The sequence below is a fragment of the Corythoichthys intestinalis genome, chromosome 4 (assembly GCF_030265065.1).
Source record: "Corythoichthys intestinalis isolate RoL2023-P3 chromosome 4, ASM3026506v1, whole genome shotgun sequence".
Lineage (NCBI taxonomy): Eukaryota > Metazoa > Chordata > Actinopteri > Syngnathiformes > Syngnathidae > Corythoichthys > Corythoichthys intestinalis.
Genome location: NC_080398.1, coordinates 7613396 through 7633737, shown reverse-complemented (window position 1 = coordinate 7633737; position 20342 = coordinate 7613396). Strand labels below are relative to the sequence as shown.

Below are 20342 nucleotides of genomic sequence, written 5' to 3'. Positions count from 1 at the left end.
GGGCAGGATCTCATCCACGACCAGGAAAGGGCACTCCACCCTTTTTCGACTAAGGACCATGGTCTTGGATTTGGAGGTGCTGATCTTCTTCCCGACCGCTTCACACTCAGTTGTGAACCGCTGAGGTGAGAGTTGGAGGTCACGGCTTGATGAAGCCAACAGCAGCACATCATCTGCAAAAAGCAGAGATGCAATGCGGAGGTCACCAAATCGGACCCCCTCAACGCTTCGGCTGCGCCTAGAAATTCTGTCCATAAAAATTATGAACAGAATCTGTGACAAAGGGCAGCCTTGGAGGAGTCCAACCCTCACTGGGAACGAATTTGACTTACTGCAGGGAACGTGGACAAACTCTGACACCGGTCGTATAGGGACCGAACAGCCCTTACCAAGGGGCTCGGTACCCCATACTCCCGGAGCACTCCCCGAGGCACACAGTCAAACGCCTTCTACAGATCCACAAAGCACATGTAGACTGGAAGTCTAGGTAGTCTGGTAGGGAGTGTATCCTCCACCATTAAAGGGTTAAGGGTTAGGTTAGGGTTGGGTTTAGGGTTAGGCTTAGGACTTTTTGGGTAGTCATTTTAATTTTTTTAAAGGGTTAATTCCAATTTATGCGGATTAATTTGGGTTACATCGCCAGCGTGGGAACGGAACTTGTTAAAACTCGGGGACTACCTGTATATTTATAGCACCGCACATCATCTTAGCTGTGTTTTAGACACTCCCCTCGCCAAACTCACCCCTTTGCGCCCGCAAACCCAGGGGCGGCCTCACCTGCGGCACCCCCCCTATAATCCGCCCCTGGGTCCAATACGATTCTTGTCTTCAAAATATGAATTTCAAAAAATCACCACTACATCTCACTAGGCATGTGCCGGTATGAGATTTTCACAGTACGATAACCGTGAGCAAAAATACCGCGGTTTCACGGTATCACGGTATTGCAATTATAGCTCCAAAATTTTGAGATGTATGGGTTTAAAAAAAAAAAAATCCATTGAACAGGATTTTTTCAAAACATATTTGCAAATTGGAACATGAATATAATGTGAAAATAAATAAATTAACAAAAAATAACAAATATTATATAAAATTAAAATAAATAGAACCTAGACTATACCCACAGCCACAGCTCAAGTTGCTCAATATTAGAGTAAGAACAAAATAATTGCTATAAAAAGTAAAAACACTTCTAAATAAAATTAAAAATATATACTGTATGACTTTTTTTGAGGGGGGAAGCTCAAGTGAAGTTTCGCCATTTTCAGCCACTGTGTCAACTCTCGTCTACACGATGCCATGCCTTTGTGTTAAAAACAAAGAATTCATAAGTTAATAAGTTAGTTAAAAATGTATAAGTTAGTTTTATAAATTAGTTAAAATGTAAATATTGTTGAGGAAAGGTTTCATCTAAAAAAAAAAAAAAAAAAAAAAAGTGAGGAGTGAGACCTCCTCTCTCAATTAGCGATTTTTGACGCGATTCTTTTTCTTTCCCCCCTGCATTCAAGCTTTTCTCTCACTCAGCGGCTGTGAGACATAAAAGAAGCTGCTCTCCCAGTTTAGCCTTGGCTAACATTTGTCTTTGTAAGTTTTAGTTAGTTTGTATATTGAATTTGAAAGGAAAATGTGTGTTTTGTTTTTGGCGAACTTTTTAATGGAGCTACTGCTATCCTGTTGAACCTAATCACACGTGGAAAAATACAATTGTACAGCGTTTTAAATGTATTTATTTGTATATTTCACCACGATTTGAGAGCTCAATAAATTGAAGAAAAGTACGCCTTGTGTTTGGAGAATTTGTTTTTGGGTTTGCTGGCTGTTTAGTGACACTCACGGCAACAAATGGGAAGGGGTGAGCGGTGCCGCACCAAGCCACTTCGGCTGCATTTTGGCACATGAAAAATAGCGAATACCGTACTAAGGTATGACGGAAAATTGTAGTGGTTTTGAAACCGCGACGTTTTCACACCACGGTAAACCGTGAAACCGGTAACCGGCACATGTCTACATCTCACTTGTATTTTAAGATCACAAACTGTACGTTTTAATAGGATATTGATTGCTTCATTTGAGTATTTTTTTTAGGTCAAATAAAAGCCAGGCTGGGATGTGCTTTTCTTTTCCTTTTAATGGCATGTTAGGCAGACATTTATCGATGTGCGCGTGCAACTTGCAAAACGTTCATTCGCATCCAAGCTCTTTGTTTTTTGTTTGAAATTTGTCCCGGTGCTGGTCATGTTTGCAGCAGTTGAGGAAGTTGAGTCCTCTGCTCGTCCATGCGGCCCCCCTGGACCCGAAGCAGCAGCGAGAAGAAGTCCTCGTCGTCCATGGGGCCAGGGGCCCGGCTGCGCTGATCCTCCAGACGACCTTGTGCCTTCGTCGGACCAGAAAAAATGAGATTTATTCAGAGGTGGCTTGAGTAGACCAAAATTGGACTCGAGTAAGAGTGGCACTACTTCAAAATAATACAACCCCTAACAAAAAGTATGGAATCACCAGTCTCGGATGAGCGCTCACCCAGACATTTTACCATTTAGAACAAACTCAGATAAAAAGCTTGAAAAAAATATGAATGTTTAAAAGTGCAACTCTTTAGAATTCAGAATCACTGAAAGAAATTAATTCAAAAAAACATTGTGGTGGTCGGTAAATGTAACTTTTATATAGCAAGTGCAGGGAAATATATATGGAATCACTCCAATCTGAGGGAAAAAAATATGGAATCACTCCATTTTGAGTAGAAAATACAGTCAATTTCCTTTCCTGAATTGGGCCCCTGCCTCAGATTAGATCTGCTTGTTAGTCAGCAGTTAAAAAGCAGTTATCACACCTTGGAGGGCTGCTGGACCAAGTGGATTCACTAGAATCATGGCTCCAACAAGAGAGAAGGTAACGCTACACGTATAGTTGCCAAAGATGTGGGCTGTTCACAGTCAGCTGTATCAAAAATCTGGACCAAGTACAAACAGCATGGCAAGATTGTTAAAGTGATCCTCTAACTTAAATACATGTAGGCTCTAATAAACCACAATTGTTCTCTTGTACTAAAATATGTTGTTAGAAACACATAACATGTTAAATCAATGGCAATATTTTTTAATATTTACTACATATTTTGACCGTTAGTTGGCGCCATGGTTTGCGGGCTCGCAGTGATGACATCATTGGGATCTTTCGTGTTCAACGATTGCTTATTGCTGCCTAAACTCGCGAAGTAAAATGCCACCATGTGCTGTTTTTACATGCAATTTCCAGTCAAATGGAAACAAGGGGAGTGAAGTGAGTGGTCAAGGTGGAATTGTTGTTTTTTGTGAATAAATGTGTATAAGTGGAAGCTTCTCCCTTTTTTTTGGTCTCTGTATGCACGTATCCTACATACCACGCATTATAACTGGCGCCCGAACATTTTTCCTGGATCCTCAGTCAAGTAAGGGATCCGTCTATTTTCTGGATCCGACGGTCCCACCGCGTCTGCAATATTGGTTTCGGATCTGTCCATTTTTTTGATTCGTCGGTCCCACAGCGGCTTTTCGGATCGGTCTATTTTGTGGAATTGACGGCCTGATCGCGGCTGCAACATTGCCATAGGATCGGTCTAATTCCTGGATCTTCGAGTGAGTAAAAAACGCGGATTTGGATTACTATTGCTATCTTCTTTGTTGACTATTCTTCGTGGGAGTTTTCCCCAAATCATACTAAATAATTAAAGCTCTATGGCACGCTACAGTGACGATAGTGACTCTGACGTGGACCGTTACAACAATGTTGGAGTTTGTCAGGGAACGTGTGTTTGCATACTGCTGAGCTCCCGAGTGAAGAGTGGTCAAGGTGGAAATATTATTTTTTGTGAATAAATGTGCATAGGTGGAAGCTTCTCCCCTTTCTGGTACTTTTATACACGTATCCTAGCTACCACGCGTTACAATGTACAAGACATGGATTACACAAGGTGTGCTCTTTGGCCTGTACTGTACTGTATGTAAAGCACACAGCTCTGGATGCTAACAATCTACATAATTATATTGGGATAAGTTTGAAAACGCAATATGCTTACCTTGGATATCTGCTAATAAAACCGGACAGCATACACTCTCGCTCCCAACCGGACTTCCCAACAGGACTCTCTCGCATCACCAGTTTTGCCCAACTTTTGTCTTATCAGGTATATGATGCACGCATTTTTCCCTGAAGCTCGTCTTGTGAATGACCGACAGCGCTAACCTGCTCTTCACTTTTCAGATCTGGTTCAAATAGGAAGGGTAGAACTGACGACATGTTGGGAAAGCTAACGAGTAACATGCTGGAATTTCGGCAACGGGCCAGGTGACGTCACGCACTGTGACGTCACGAGAATGGCGACCTATCACTTAAAATAATTTTACAAACTTCGTTAAAACAAAAACATTAAGAGGGGTTTTAATATCAAATTATTATAACTCATACTAACATTTATCTTTTAAGAATTACTTGTCTTAAAAATAGAGGATCCCTACTGGTAGACTGAGGAAGACATCCAAACAACTAAAGGCCATATGTCTTGAAAACAGAAGATCTACAACAAGACAAATGAAGAAGAAATGGGAGGAAGCTGAAGTCAAGGTATGTGACAGAACTGTGCAAAATCGCCAAAAGGAAACAGGATTTTCATACAGGAAAGCTAAAAGGAAACCATCATTGACACTTAAACAGAAAAGAACGAGACTGCAATGGGCTATGGAGAGGCAATCGTGGACTGTGAATGACTGGATGAAGGTTATTTTCAGTGATGAGTCACAAATCTGCATTGGACAAGGTGATGATGCTGGAACATTTGTTTGGTGCCTTTCCAGTGAGATTTACAAAGATCATCACCTTGTTCAATGCAGATTCTTCACTCCTGACAAGGTGATGATGCAGGAACTTTTGTTTGGTGCTGTTCCAGTGAGATTTACAAAGATGACTGCCTGAAGAAAACATCAAAATTCCCTCAGTCCTTGATGATGTGGAGCTGCATGTCAAGCAAAGGCAATGGGGGATGGCTGTGGTTAAATCTTTAATACATGCACAAGTTTACATTGACATTTTAGACAGTTTTCTTATCCCTTCTATTGAAAATATGTTTGTCATTTTCCAAAATGACAATGCATCATGCCACAGAGCTAAAACTGTAAAGCATTCCTTGGAGAAGGACTCATCCAGTTAATGCCATGGCCTGCAAATAACCCAGATCTCAACCCTTTTGAAAACCCGTGGTGGAAATGGAAAAAAATGGTCCCGATCTGGCAAAGGCAATCAAAGAGAGTTGGCACCAAATTGATGAAGAATACTCATCAAGTCCATTCCTCAGACACTGCAAGCCGTCATAAAAGCCAGAGGTGGGTGGTGCAACTAAATACTAGAGATGTGTTTTGATTGTTATTTCTTTGTTTGTTTCTCATGATTCCATCATTTTTTCCTCAGAATGCAGTGATTCTATATTTATTTCCTGCACTTGCTCTATAAAAGTAACATTTATTGACCACCACAATGTTTTTTATTCATTTCTTTTAGTGTTTCTGAATGCTAAAGAGTTGCTCTTTTGAACTAATTCATCTTTTTTATCTGAGTTTGTTCTACATTATAAAATGTCTGAGTGAGTGCTCGTCCGAGACTGCTTATTCTATACTTTTTGCTAGGGGTTACTAGAAAAAGCCATTTCTGGAGAAATTGCGATGGTTGCTATAATGGGTAAGTTCCTGTTGATTTTGAGACATTCCAGGATCACTTCCTGTTGATTTGTGGGTATTTAAGGGTCCCTTTCTGTTAAAATTTTTGAAATTCATTCATCTTCCCTCCCCTTTTCCACACGAGGGTGCTGGAACCTATCCCAGCTAACCTTGGCAGCAGGCAGGGTAGACCCTGAACAACGTGCTTTTCAATAAAAAAGTATGTTTGGAAAAAAATAAACATGCACAACTGACGTGGCGTCGCCAAGCTAAATCTTATCACCTACCTGCGTGGTGAGGATCATGTGGTAGAGCTCCTCCTTGGCAGGTGTCTTTGGGGGTCTCCGCACCAACGACAGCTGCCTGAGGCTCCCTCGGAAGCCGGGGCCTTTGCGCTTGCCCGCCGCGGCCGGCGGTGGCCTTTGCAACAGCAGCGCCCGCTGCTCGTCCAGGCGGCGAGCCTGCGCCGTGGCCACCAGCTCGAAAAACTCCTCGCGCTGCAGCGACGTCAGCGACGAGAAGACGGCTGCCGGCAGGGAGGGAGGGACGGACGGACGCGGTTACCTCGTCGGCCGCTAGGTACAGTAGTTGGACAAAAACCGGGGCGTCACCTCTGTGCTTGGGGCTAGCGGCGTTGGGCTCAGAGTGGCACCTCCTCCTCAGGCCGCCGCCGCCGTCCAAGGTGAAGGAGCAACGCTGGTCGTTGAGGCGCCGACCCTCCTGCAGGGCGCACAGCAGCTCGTACAGCGACTCCGGGAACTCCGCCGTCAGGAGGCCGCCCTGCCGACGGCGACCGACAATAGAAAATAAGCTTTCTGGAGAAATTGCCTCTCTCACGGGTCGCTTCCTTCCACTTCACTTCCCTGTACATTTTTCTGTTGATTTAGGGGCATTTCCGGGTCAAGCTCACTTGATTTCGGTTGACTTTCTACTGTTTTTTGGGGCTATAACAGGACACTTTCAATTGATTTTGGCTGGCTTCCTGTTGATTTTGGGGCATTTCCAGGTCTATGGAGGTAGATTTGTGTCTTTATTATTCAATCCCAAACAAAGTTGCTTCAATCGAAATATATATTTTCAATCGAAGAAAAAGTCACTTCAATCAAAAAAATGTGTTTGAATGCAAAAATAAATTTGAAACTCAAAAAAATATATTTGAAAACTATTTTTCTTTGATTGAAATTTTTTTTTTTTTTTTTTTTTATTTAAGTCGTTTTTTTTTTTTTTTTGATTGAAACAACATTTTTGATTGAAGTCATGTAATTTTGCGTTTGGACCAGATTTTGGCTAGGACATTTGTGTCTTTATTATTCGATCAAAAAATAAGTTGCTTCAAACAAAAAAATATACATTTTCAAAAGAAAAATCACTTCAATCAAAAATTTTTAAAAATTCAATCGTAGAAAAAGAGGTTTGAATGTGAAAAAATATTTGAGACGCAGAAATTCGCATTGAAACACTTTATTTTTCATTCAAACTATTTTCTTTGATTGACGCAATCCTTTTTGTGTATATATTATGGGTAGGACATTTGCGTCTTAATCATTCAATCGCAATAAAAGTTACCTTAATCAAAAAACTTTTTAATCAAAGAAAAAAATCATTTGCAAAAATATAATTTTTTTGAAAATATATTTTTTTATTTGAAATATATATAGATTTTTATTGAAGTGTCACTTTTTTTTTAAAAGCAAAAAGTTTTAAACTCTTTTTTTTTTTTTTTTTTTTTTTTTGAAGTGGAAAAAGTTTTGAAGGCACTTTTTTTTCAATTGAATCATTTTGACACAAAGATTCAACCTCAACGCTAGTTCCGGTGTGTTTGAGTGGCGGGTGACTATGCCAATGGCATAAAAGTATGAAGCAAGAATAATGGCCACCAGGGCTCCATGCAGCCATCGGAGTCTGCTGGAGTCCAAGCCAGCAGGACTCGGAGCTCGGAGAGTGCAAACGTAGACCGTGGACGAGCGTAGACGGCGCGCGGCCGTTGGCCGAAACGTAGACCGCGGTCCGCCTCCTCCTTTTGCTGTAGATAATCCCGCGTCGCCGTTGGCCGAAACGTGGACCGCGGCCCGCCTCCTTTTTTCGGCCGCGGCCAATCGGCTCTCCTCGCCTACGACCGCGGACGCCCGTGATTGGCTCCGCGAACGCAGACCGCGGCGGCCCGCCTCCTCCTTACGACGCGCCTGCGGTTGGCCCAAAAGACGCAATCGGCGAAAAGACCCACGCGCTCAATCGACAAGCCGAAAAGGTAAATATTGTGTATGAAATTCGCCAAAAACGATGCAAACCGAGTGTTGTTTTTCAATTACCGATTCGAGCTAACGCTAGCTAGGCTAGCTGGTGTGTGGATAAGCCGTGTTGTGCGCGTTGCGCCGCGCTAATAATAATTAGCCGACGCATGTAAAGTTAACGTTCAATGACTCCGTGTGCTATACGTCTTGTATTACTTGTAACTAGTCACAAATTTAACCGATAACTCATTCATTTCACTTCTGTTCAATGCATTTTTTGTTGTGACGTGATCCTCCCTAGTATGATGCCCACACTGTAATTGCTCCCTATTTGGATTACAAAAAAACACTAAACAAAACAGAAATACTGTACTACATAGACGTCATCATTTTGTAAGTGGGCCAATTTTGCATTTTCCCCAATAACTTCGTTTTTATTTGGAATTTGGGAATTATATGAACTCAAGACACCCCTCTCAACATTTTAGCATCTCTGAACATCAAGTCATTTTTCTTTTTCTAATTGCCAGCTAGGAATGGAGGCATCCTCTTCACAACCGACAAAAACGCAATTTTATTATTACCATCATCTAGAATTTTTCCTCCGTGTCATGTCCTGCTTTTGTGTTGACACTTGCCTTTGTGTTTCTCAGTGTACATCAGAAGCGATGACCGGCCACCACGCTTTGCTGCCTAAACTGCGCTTGAGAAGTACATGTACAAACAAGGTATTGTTCTGGATGCCTTTTAAACAAAAAAAAAAACATCTCCTTCATTTAAAAAATGAATTGAACTATATTATTACTTCTTGTCTGATGTGTTTTTTTTTTTATTTTTTTTTTTACACCTAACAGGTAGGAAAAACTGCCTTGCCGTCACCGCAGCTCCAACAGGCCAGCAGATCCCCGGCCAGCTCACGGTGACCTTTGGGAAATACAAAGGCAAGACCTTCATGTGGCTTACGGAGGAAGATGTCGGCTATGTCAAGTAGTGAGTATATATAAGAAATTGATAATAGGCAGTGGATTGTGTGTCTTTGTTACCCAAAATAAAAAATGTCGGTTTAAAACAACTACTGCATGCTCTCTTAAAAAGTCTCCTCGATGGCCACGTGAAGGAGAGGCGACGACAGAAGGGAAGGTGCGACACCAAAACTGGGGAGTGGAGGCTGAAGGAGCAGCTTCTACGCTACGTGGATATGTTCCCTCCGGTGTCATGCCACTTGGAGCAGAACATCGACCGGGCCATCTGCGGGCATGGCCGCTTCCGGTCCTTCACGTTCGAGGATATGTGGCAGTTTTATGACTTCTCCAAGCTCATCCGTAACGATCTCCAGGCCGAAAGCGCAGAAGAATGGAAGATGGCCCAGGAAGCCTTCTGCTTTGTGCGTCAGTGGCTACTGATGACGGAGTAGGACATCAATGTCACGTTAAGAGATTTCGATTGTACATCCTCACAAAGGAGGAGGAGGTTAGTAGGTCGATTAAAAAATAACATAATTTCCTTTGCCAGTGTTTTAATGCATTTCAGGGCTTACCCGTGATATTTATTTTTTGTTCTGTAGCGAGCTAAAGGCAAAGTTGCACCAGCTACGCCCCTCACGTCAGCTTGTGCATCAGCATTAGCAGCATTATCAACATGACCTGCTGTAGCAAATACACCATCATCAGCAGCGGCAGTAGCAGCAGCACAACAACAAGCACCACCACCACAAGGTGATGATGAAGACTGGCAATGTAAAATACTACGCACCTGGGCGCTTTGTGGCCAATCCGCACAGGGTCCAAAAAAATATTCCAAAAAAAAAAAAAAACAAACAAAAACTACACGGTCAAGGCGTCCACGTCCAAAGGACTTTCTGGCAGGTCTTTTGAAAACTTTGTAAATTTTAAGGAGGCGGTCAATGACCTTGTAAAATAAAACACATTGATATGTACTTCATGTCTCAGCTACTTTTTACACACACAAATATGCAGTATGTTCGGCATAGCATATAGTCCTGTATATTGTGCACTTTCCCAATGAGTGCAGACAGAAAATTAAAAACCTAGTCCTTATTTCTCAACACTTCAATATCTGCAAAACACTTGCTTATCATTAAACTTATTTAAGACTCAATACAGGCTGCTTAACTTTTACTGTGTACTATAGCTCCTTTATTGAAATACAAGAAAAAAACTGGAATTTGAGTGTTATAACAAATACATTTAAAGCATAGAGATTGGGAAAAGTCCTAATGCCCTTAATTGAAAGTGGAGAAAAAATAGGCCAAGACAACACAACAGCTAAAACGCAGTAATGATGAAATCTATAATGCTGCGCTTCGGACTACGACGTCACTTGAGGGAAACAACGTCAAACTTTGGTCCCGCCCTCCCGCAGCCTCTGAACAGATGCTCAACCACCCTGCGGAATGGAAAGATGCCAAGACCACCCAGAGGTAACTTGTTACCTGTTGGGCAGAATGACCTCGTGAATGAAAATTTAAAACCTAGTGACTTACTTCTAATGGAATACTAGTTTCTTAACACTTGTATATCTGATTAACACTTGCATATTGCAGTTTGCTATTGGCGTAGTTCAGGAGTCAGCTATCTTATTTATTTCAACATCATCCTTCGTACACTGCTTAGTTTAAATTTATTTTTAGGTAGTAGTAGTGTATATTATTTATTTATGTATTGACATTAATTTATTGTGTGATGCACTGATAGGGTGTTGCTATTTTTAATGTCATTGTACTATTTGAATGACAAAGCCTATTCTATTCTAACATTCAAACAGCCGTATTCAACCGCCTGCTACTACCACAGAAAAGACAACACACACAAATTGACCTAAAATATGAATGAATCAGCTCATCTGTGAATACGTATTTTATATAACAAACAAGGCATTTAGGATTCTTTTACATTGGCCAAAAACACACTTCCTTAAAATAAATTCCTATATGTAATCTTTAAAAAGCTTTGAAATGTCATAAATATTCTTAATTCCAGAATAAATATGGTTCAAAACATTATTTGAAAGCAATTTTTTTTATTTAGGTAAAAAATGAACAACTTTTAGATGTATGTGCTTAATAAGAACAAATGGCAATATTTACTGAAGTAAGTAAGTGGAATAATCTCACATTCATCTGTTAAATAGTCTTTAACGGGCAAAACATGATGGAGAAAATGATTTGACTAGACTATGTGGGCCTAAAGTGCAGTAAGCAACCGGAATTAGTGCTCATTGTTTAAATACACTTTAAACTCATTCATAAACTGTTTTACAAAAAACTCACAGCTGCCACCCTGGAGGGGATGTTCAATTGGAGTGGGTTGGTCACACACAGATTGCAAACCGGAAGGAGTACTGGCCAATCAGAGCAGGGTTGGGGTTCCACCCCACAGTCTGGACTGATGACCAATCAGAGAGGGCGTATTTAATTGTAGGGCAGAATTGATACAAATCAGTCAACGTTTCGCGATTTGAAGACAGAGGCCGCATCGCGCTCGACCTTTGACCCTTGACTCTAAAGTTTGGCCCCGGACCTCAACGTTGAGCGCAGGTGTCGCTAGACTTCGATTGCACTTCACGTGGGAGGAGGCCCCGATACGGGGGTGTGACATCGGCATCTGCAAATTTCTATGTCTCAAATGTTTTTTCACATTCAAACCTTTTCTCTACGATTGAAATTTTTTTTTTTTTTTGATTGAAGTGATTTTTCTTTTGAAAATATATATTTTTTTGTTTGAAGCAACTTACTTTTTTATTGATTAATAAAGACACAAATGTCCTAGCCAAAATGTGGTCCAAACGCAAAATTACATGACTTCAATCAAAAATGTTGTATCAATCAAAAAAAAAAAAAAAAAAAAAACTTGACTTAAATTAAAAAAAAAAAAAAATTCAACCAAAGAAAAATAGTTTTCAAATATATTTTTATATATTTATTTATATAGTTTTTAAGTTTATTTTTGCATTCACACACATTTTTTTTTGATTGAAGTGACTTTTTCTGCGATTGAAAATATATATTTTGATTGAAGCAACTTTTGATTGAAGCAACTTTTTTTTTGATTGAATACTAAAGACACAAATCTACCTCCATACAGGTCCCGCCCAGTTGATTATGTGAAGTTTTGCCCACTTTGGGACACTAACAGGTCACTTTCTGTTGATTTTGGGGAATTTCCAGGTCACGTCCAGTGGATTTTGGTTGACTTTGTTGTTTTTGGGGGCTTTAAGAGGTCACTGTCTGTTGATTTTGGGGCACTTCCTGGTTACTTTCTGATCATTGGTCACTTCCTGCTAGTTTTGGGACATTTCCAGGTCACGTCCTGTTGATTTAGTTTGATTTTCTGTTGGTTTAGGGACACTAACAGGTCACTTTCTTGTATATTTTGGGGCATTTCAGTGTTACTTCCTGTTCATTTTGTGGCAATTTGAGGACGAAAGTTTTTTTCACTCCAAAATAATGACCACCGATGGAGATTGTTTTCAGGTCTGAGTTAAAAATCAGTAGGAGTGATTGGAGCTGAATGTGCCATTGCAAATGAATAGGGGCCATTTTTGTCAACTTTTGCCCGCCGTTGATGGCAATAGATGACCATTTCATTTCAACTGTGAGTGCTGCCATCATGCTTCATCGCCCCTGACGTGTAATCTATTTGGATTGGGAAGCCATCAATGGCAGCCGATGAAATCAACAAGTTTGTGTTTGTAGACCAGCCTCACCTGTTGGTCCACCTGATCCAGATGGATGCGTAACAAGCGACAGGCGACATCCTCCGGCTGGCGGTCGGCCGGCTCGGCCTCTTTTTGGTCCGCCGCGTTGACCTCGGCGCACGCCATGGCCGCGGTCGACACCCGAACAGGGGGCGGGGCCGGGGAGGTGAGGCGGGTGGGGCTCGCCCCGCCACACCACGCTTCACTTTTCTTGACGTGGACGAGTCTGAAAAGGTGGAAAGCAGATCATCTACTAAAGTCATTTTCTTCATGGCATAGGACGAATGAGGCTGCCCAAAAAAAAAAACTGCCTAGCAACATGCTCTTGTCATTTTTAGTCCATATTTATTGAATATAATTTAACATTATTGGCATAAATGACCTTCTGATCAAATGTTTTGATATTTCTAGTTGTTCCGTGACCTTTCTTTCCATGGGTTAGGGTTAACGTATCGATTCAATCCAATTGATTTTCAATAACGACCTGTGAAAAAAAATCTCGACATAGGGTCATTATTTGACTTGGATTGGCCCACAATTAGGGTAATTATTTGACTTGGATTGGCCCACAATTGAACAGGAAGTGGCCTGAAATTTCCCTGTGACCCTGAAATGCACCAAACGGAACAGGAAGTGACAAGTGCACAAGAAGTGACCTGGAAAATGCCCTAAGATCAACAAGAAATGATGCAAAATGTGCAGAAAATCACCCAGGGATGCCCCAAAAACATCAGACAGTGACTCCAAATCAACTAAAATATGGCGGAAAACACTCGGGTGACTTGAAGTTCTGCTCTGTGACCCCCAATTTGGCCAAATTTCAAAATTGTCCGATATGCATGTGTGTGATTGGAAAGTTTAAAATCTCAATTTTCTGGGGGAAGAAACAGGATTTGTTTCATTATGTTCAGACTTACACTGACCCCTTTTCACTCGCTGAATGTGCCAGTCCATTTTTTCCCCTCAAACGCACGTTTGATTGGCTGATGACTTGAACCCCCACACACACCCATTCACATATTTGAAAGATTTTTTTTCTTGATTTAGGTGGAAAATGACCAACTTTTAGATGTATGTGATCAACACTAACAAATAGTCATATTTACTTATAGTGGAAGAACCTGACGCATTCATCTTTTAACTAGCCTTTAACACTCAAAAAAAGATGGAGAAAATTATTTGACTAGATTGAAGAAAAATTATGAGATTAAGACGTTATAAATTTGCAGTGTGAAAGTTAGTATAGGTCAATACAGATTTATTTTGCATTAATCATTCAGCCTATCAATTAATTAAGTTCATATTGGTGAGAAATGTAGCCCTGACCACCGTTCACCAAATGTTTGGTCTTATTAATGTCCCGTCCCCAGCAAAAAGTGTACATGGCAAAAAACACTCAGGTGACTTGAAGTTCCGCTCTGAGACCTCCAATTTGGCCAAATTTCAAAATTGTCCGATATGCATGTGCATGTGTCCGATATACATCATTGGAAAGCTTAAAATCTCAATTTTCTGGGGGAAGAAAACATTTGAACAGGAGGGCATTTTTAAAAATATATATATTTTGAACAGCAAAACCCTAACTGGAAGCGAGAGCATGCGAGAGCAGAATTAAAGAGGCCACGATTTTAACGAGATATTATCGCGTACTTACCTTGTTTCAATCAAAAAACACCATGTAGCATGTATCACCGAGTGTCAAGACCCAGCTGTGAATGGCCACAAAGGGATTTTTGGGGGATTTTATGGGTCAAACATAGTGATATAACTAGGGTCGCGATGCAGAAATAGCAGACAACAAGGAATGGTCGAGATTCTTTTTTATAGTTCAAAGTTTAAAATATGCGAGTGAATAATTTTTTTAAGTGTTTTTTTTTTTTTTTTTTTAAACTAAATATTAGACATCAATTACTGATTCTAAGCTAAAAATGACAGACATTTTGAATGAATTTGATACCTATAATTAATTACCTTTGTTTAATGGCTGGGTTGAAACAAACGCGGTTGCACGATGTCTGTAAATGGGGTTTTCCAGGGTAAAACTGACAAAATTACTGAAATGCAAAGAAAACAGTTTTGGTCAGTTATTTCTATAACACATACAAAAACTGATTTTCATTCTAAATTGTATTTTTTTAATGATTTGCAAAAAAAACATTGTTTAAAAAAAACGACTTAAAAAAATTATTCACTCGAACTTCTAAACAAATTATGTCACAATAAAAAAAATGGTGTCTGTAAAAACGTCACGGTTATCTACCTCATATCTGTCGCTTAATTGTATTTTTTTTTCATTACTGTCGCATTTTCCCCAATATTTTAGATGATAAATAATCGATCCAAACAAAGAAAAATTGAAAAAAAAAAAAAGTTTAAAAGGGTAAATATATGAAAATGAAAATCTCGATTACTCCTTGATGTCTGCGATTTCTGCATCGCGACCCTTGTTGTATTACCACGTTTCATCCATAAAATCCACTTTTTAAGTGCCCTCCTGTTATAATTTTTTTTTCCCCCAGAAAATTGATATGTTTTGATGTGTTAATGATTTGGACAAAATATGTAGGACAATCACACGAAAGAATACTGGTCGTTTCATTGTTTCACTGGGGTCGGTGGGTCAAATGGTTTTTGGCTTTTGGTTTATTGAAAAAAATATATATATATGTATTTGGGCTGTCAAATTTATTGCCTTAACGGGCGGTAATTCATTTTTAAAATTCATCACGTTAAAATATTTGATGCAATTAACGCATGCACCGAATGACCCATTCAAGCATTGCCTCAAACAGTTTACAATGACGCTGGTTTAAATGCGAGTGGTCACAGACGTTCATTGGACATCACCTTTTATTGGCTTAGGCTTTGGCAGCCACTTCTAACAGTCATGGTTGCCTAACTTCCCATCATGCATTTGGGCGGAGCAGGAGACGATCTTTTTCTTAACACGCCTAATTGAACAAAACGCAGAACATATAGTATACCATTTGCAGCCACTACTGACAGTCATGGTTGCCCGTCTTCCCATCATGCATTTGCGCGGAGCAGGAGACAATCATTTTCTTAAGACGCTTAATTGAACAAAACGCAGAACATACTGTACAGTTTACCATTTGCAGCCACTACTGACAGTCATGGTTGCCTAACTTCCCATCATGCATTTGGGCGGAGCAGGAGACGATCTTTTTCTTCAAACATACTGTATACCATTTGCAGCCACCACTGACAGTTATGGTTGCCCAACTTCCCATCATGCATTTGGGCGGAACAGTTAAGTCGCTACAGTATCATTTAGTGGAAGCACAACAAAAATAATATTCCTATCTCTCAAAAAAATAAAAGAAAAAAAGAAATGCGCTCAATGCAAAGACAATTGGCATTCCCAATCGAAATAGCTATGCAAAATATACATAAAACTTACCTAGACTTTGCCTTGGCTAGATCTTTAATGAATTTAAAACGCGCCATTGATACCTTGTGGTGTATTTCAATCACTACCTTACGTAGTTAAAGACACTGTGGAAGAACGGCAGGGAGCTCATGTGACGTCACACGCGGCGACGTCAACAATGGCGAGCTATTAGTTTTGTTTTTTTTTTACTGAAAATTTTACAAATTTTATTAAAACGAAAACATTAAGAGGGGTTTTAATATTAAATTTGTATAGCTTGTACTCAAATTGATCTTTTAAGAACTAACTACAAGTCTTTCTATCAGTGGATCCCTTTAACAGAAAGAAAATGAATAATCCATATTATTATTAATAATCCATCTTGTGGATTTATTGTTATAATAAACTAATACAGTACTTATGTACAGTGCGTTGAATGTTTATGTCTGTCTTGTGTCTTATCTTTCCATTCCAACAATAATTTACAGAAAAATATGGCATAGAGATGCTTTGAATTGTGATTAATTACGATTAATTCATTTTTAAGCTGTGATTAACTCGATTAAAAATTGTAATCGTTTGACAGGCCTAATTTGTATATTATAGTTGGTAGCTTTTGCATTGCATTTAAAGCTACCATTAATATTACACTTTTTTTTGTGCTAGTTTGTCTCGGCCATATTATTGCGTAGACAGATCTGGTCTTCTCATTCTTGGGTTCTCGCAAACGTCAAAAGCAGGTCGCGGCTCGTCGCCGGCAAAAATGAAACATTCCCGCAACTGTTCGGACAAGTTGGATGCACAAGAATGTTCAGCCAATCCGATCTTACCTTTTATCTTCGCGTGGCCTTCTTCTACAACACCAAGACCAGCAGGTTGCTGCCGCCGGAGTCTCTTGCTGTTCTTCTCTCGCGTCTTCCTGTTTGCTGTTCAAGCAGTCACACGCACCCAAAAAAAAAAAGCAGAAGCTACAAACACCCCCGCAACCCGGTTGTCGGCCTCAGCGTTTGGGAGGAGATGAGCTCCTCGAGTCGTGTTGAAACAGGCGCGCCAGCTTCTTCTGACGGCGTTGCGGTTTTGCTTCACTTCCTGTTGATTTGCAGCTTCAAAAAAAAAAAAAAAAAAAAAAAGAGAAGTCAATGAGTTGAGACTGAGAGCAGTTGTGTTTTCATGATATTAAGGTCTGGAAATGGGAGAAAAGAGATGGGAAATCCAAATCCAATATAGAATTGTTTTGGTCGGCCCTCAATGGTAATTCATTTAGAATAGAATAGAATAGAATAGAATAGAATAGAATAGAATAGAATAGATCTTTATTGTCATTGCCAATAGCACATTCAAAAACATTTCCATTCACTCCTATTGATTTTCAACTTGAACTTGCTAAAAAAGATATTGAAGGGAATAGTTACCTTTCTCGCACACACCATCTAACTGTTTGCATTACTCTAACACACGTAATATAATAAATCAGGGAATAGTATCATTTCTCATATTTACTGTAGGACTGTTTGTATTACTCTAACACACCTAATATAAAATAAATAGCACACCATAGTTTAATGAAAAGAAGCAGAATAGATACACAACGCCATCTTGTCACAGAAGCCCAACGCGTCATGAGCAAGATTGACGCACCAACTCTTGCAATCAGTTCTCCCGGGCACTCCAGGTCAAAGAGCAGGGGGCTATGTCCAACAACAAGTAGCATCGGAGAGCACCCTCGCCCAACCAGGATAACAGGTTGATAGCGCGGGCGCCTTGGACATCAAGACCTGCGTCTGTTGCCGTGGCAACCACGTCCCAGCCATGAAAGATGACGCAAGAACCTGACCTGCCACAGAGGGATGATCCCAAAACAACACCCAGCCACGCCTTCGGCCCGGCCCACTCCACCGCAGCTTTCAAAAAGAACTGAACATTTAGATAACACGGTCACTGCTCGGGAACATTTATATGTAGCCATGTTTTACCGACCCTGGATCCAGCAGGGTCTCTCCGTTGTCTGTTTTTGCCTTGTTTTTGATCATTGTCGACGAATAAATTGTCAACCTGTTTTCGGTGAGCCTTCTTCAAACTTTTTGAACATGGAGTCAGTACAAAGGGTTAACACCGGAGTTAAGGCGCGGAATTTTGGCCCTTCCGGCCGACTTGAGGGAGCGGTGCCAGCGGAACACCCATTTTGTTCGGCTGTCGCTGTTTCTGCGGCTTAGCCGGAGGGGCCGAATTCCTTCAAACTCCATTGCTGGTCATTATTTTTGAACCCTCCAAAAAAAACCTAACCTTGAATTTCCACACAATTTGTAGAAAGTGACCCAAAATCAACAGAAAGTGATCAGAGCTACCCAAAAATCAACAGGAAGTGACCCATAAGTGCTTTAAAATTAACCAGGAAGTAGTGCTGCAACGATTAACTCGGTTAATTTGATTAGAAAAAAAGCTTCGAATCAAATTTTGCTGCTTCGAATATTCGTTCAATTAGAGTGGCCTTGTGATGGTTTGTTTTGAAAGTGTTTGCATTTAGTTTTATTGATTTGGGTGGATACACTGCCCTCTAGTGAAACAGTGAATATGACATGGCTGATTTAACATGGCTGTATCCAGCTGCTCCTTGTTAAGATCAACATAAGGTCAGTTTTTGTTTGAGCTAACATGTTTTTTAATGCATTCGTAATTTAGTTTATAGGTATATTTACCCTTTTTTTTTTTAGGGAATACGTGTTTAAACGAGTTGCTGTTAAAGTTAGCATTTTGTAGTATTTAACTCATATGCTCCCAAAAATGTATAATTAGGTTCTTTTTTTTAATTGTTTCAGTGTCCTAAAAACTTATTTATACGTCTTTTACGTTTTTTTTTTTTTTTTTTTTTTTTTACAAGAGGCATCTCTAGGTTCTGTTGCACCTAAACTGCAATGCACAATGCTCAAAACTCATTACCACTGGAGGGCAGTAGCACATTTTGAAAGAACTCATCTTGGGCCAAGAAAGGAAGTGAAGAAAAATAGTCAGGAAACAAATGTTGGAGGGATCTTGTGAAGACTGTAACGGTCACTTCTGTGATTCTCTTTGTTCCTTAGGACATCCACCACACGGTGGCGCCTCTTTATGTTGTATGTTCACTTTCTTCTTCAGTTGCTACCTACTTTTTGGGGAGTCAAGTGTGACCATGTGTGCGTGGTCCGTTGTACTCCCAAGTGACGAGTGGTTGAGCTGGATTTATTTATTTTTGTCTATTAAAAGTGCATAAGTGGACGTCTACTCCCTTTTTTACCTTTTATGCACTCATCCTGCCCTGCCACGCGTTACAAGACGCGTGAGAAAAAAGGTAGAGAACGATCAAGAAAAAAAGGAAAACGACACTGGAGGAGTGCTTTGAAAAGAAAACGAAACCATCGTCAAAAATATATCTTGATGAGACAGACGGTGACGGCCACAACAGCGTCAGGTTCCACACGCGTTCTGCGGAGCTCACGTTGCGTTACTCCTGAGCCCGAGGTTGGAACCAACGATGAAGATGAGACCGATCTTGATCCGGACTCATCAGATTACTGGGAGCCACCTCATTAGCAGCCGAGAACCTTCCCCGTTGTTATGTGCGCAAATAGTTCAACAATTCAATATTTTAGTTATGTGTAAATAAATTGTTACTTTGCGATCAAAAGCTCTAATTGTCTTGTTATTGAAGTTATTTTGTAGAACGAAAACATTATTCAGATGTTTGGGATGTCACAAAAGCGAAAAATAGCTGTGTTAAAGTCAAAGTTATGTTTGAAATGTATGCTTTTACAAAAAGCTCAATTCCTCTGTTTTTTCATCAGAAATTGGAAAATTGCTCAAACTAAGCTATTTTCTAATGCTATCTAATCTTTCTTTTAGTGGGGTTCCATGTTTATATAGCAATAGAACCGAATTTTCTGTGGGCCTTGCAAAATCAGTCAAAATCCAGTAAAACGGCCGGGAGCGAAGAGCCTTGCTCCGATGAAAATGGCTGGGAGTGAATGAGTTAAGCTAGCGGACTTTTGTTATCTAAGTTAGCCAATTGTTCTCTTGTTGTACTTAGGTCCTCATTTGTTTTATTTTTTTATACCGGTTGAGGCTAAGCTCAGGTATTTTAATTTATTTTTAAATGAAAGTGCAATCGTGCATCGTTTGAAGAAACACTCAGTAATTTTATTTTGTATTTGCATGTAATGCTCTTTTGAAAGTGCAATCTTAGCAAGCTTTTATTTTACATCTCTTCAAATTTATTCTGCAAAGCATTAAATGCTCCTAATCCGACTAATCGACTATTCGAACTAACTAGTTGAAAGATTAATC

General features: G+C 40.1%; 1 protein-coding gene across 2 annotated transcripts in view; it reads right to left on the bottom strand.

Annotated features, from left to right (window-relative positions):
• Positions 1–267: 267 nt before the first annotated feature.
• The window catches only part of LOC130914879 (G-protein-signaling modulator 1), a 27288-nt gene continuing 7213 nt past the window's right edge, over positions 268–20342 (bottom strand). Inside the window, exons 2-7 of one of the 2 annotated variants that reach the window (XM_057834448.1) lie at positions 16856–17128; positions 14606–14688; positions 12644–12860; positions 6299–6467; positions 5975–6213; positions 268–2377 (exon numbers count right to left, since the gene is read on the bottom strand). In XM_057834448.1, coding sequence (XP_057690431.1) covers positions 2237–2377; positions 5975–6213; positions 6299–6467; positions 12644–12760 — 666 coding nt within the window. In that variant the 5' untranslated portion in view covers positions 12761–12860; positions 14606–14688; positions 16856–17128 and the 3' untranslated portion in view covers positions 268–2236. The remainder of the gene's footprint in view (positions 2378–5974; positions 6214–6298; positions 6468–12643; positions 12861–14605; positions 14689–16855; positions 17129–20342) is intronic. The other variant, XM_057834447.1, reaches the window with a different exon arrangement.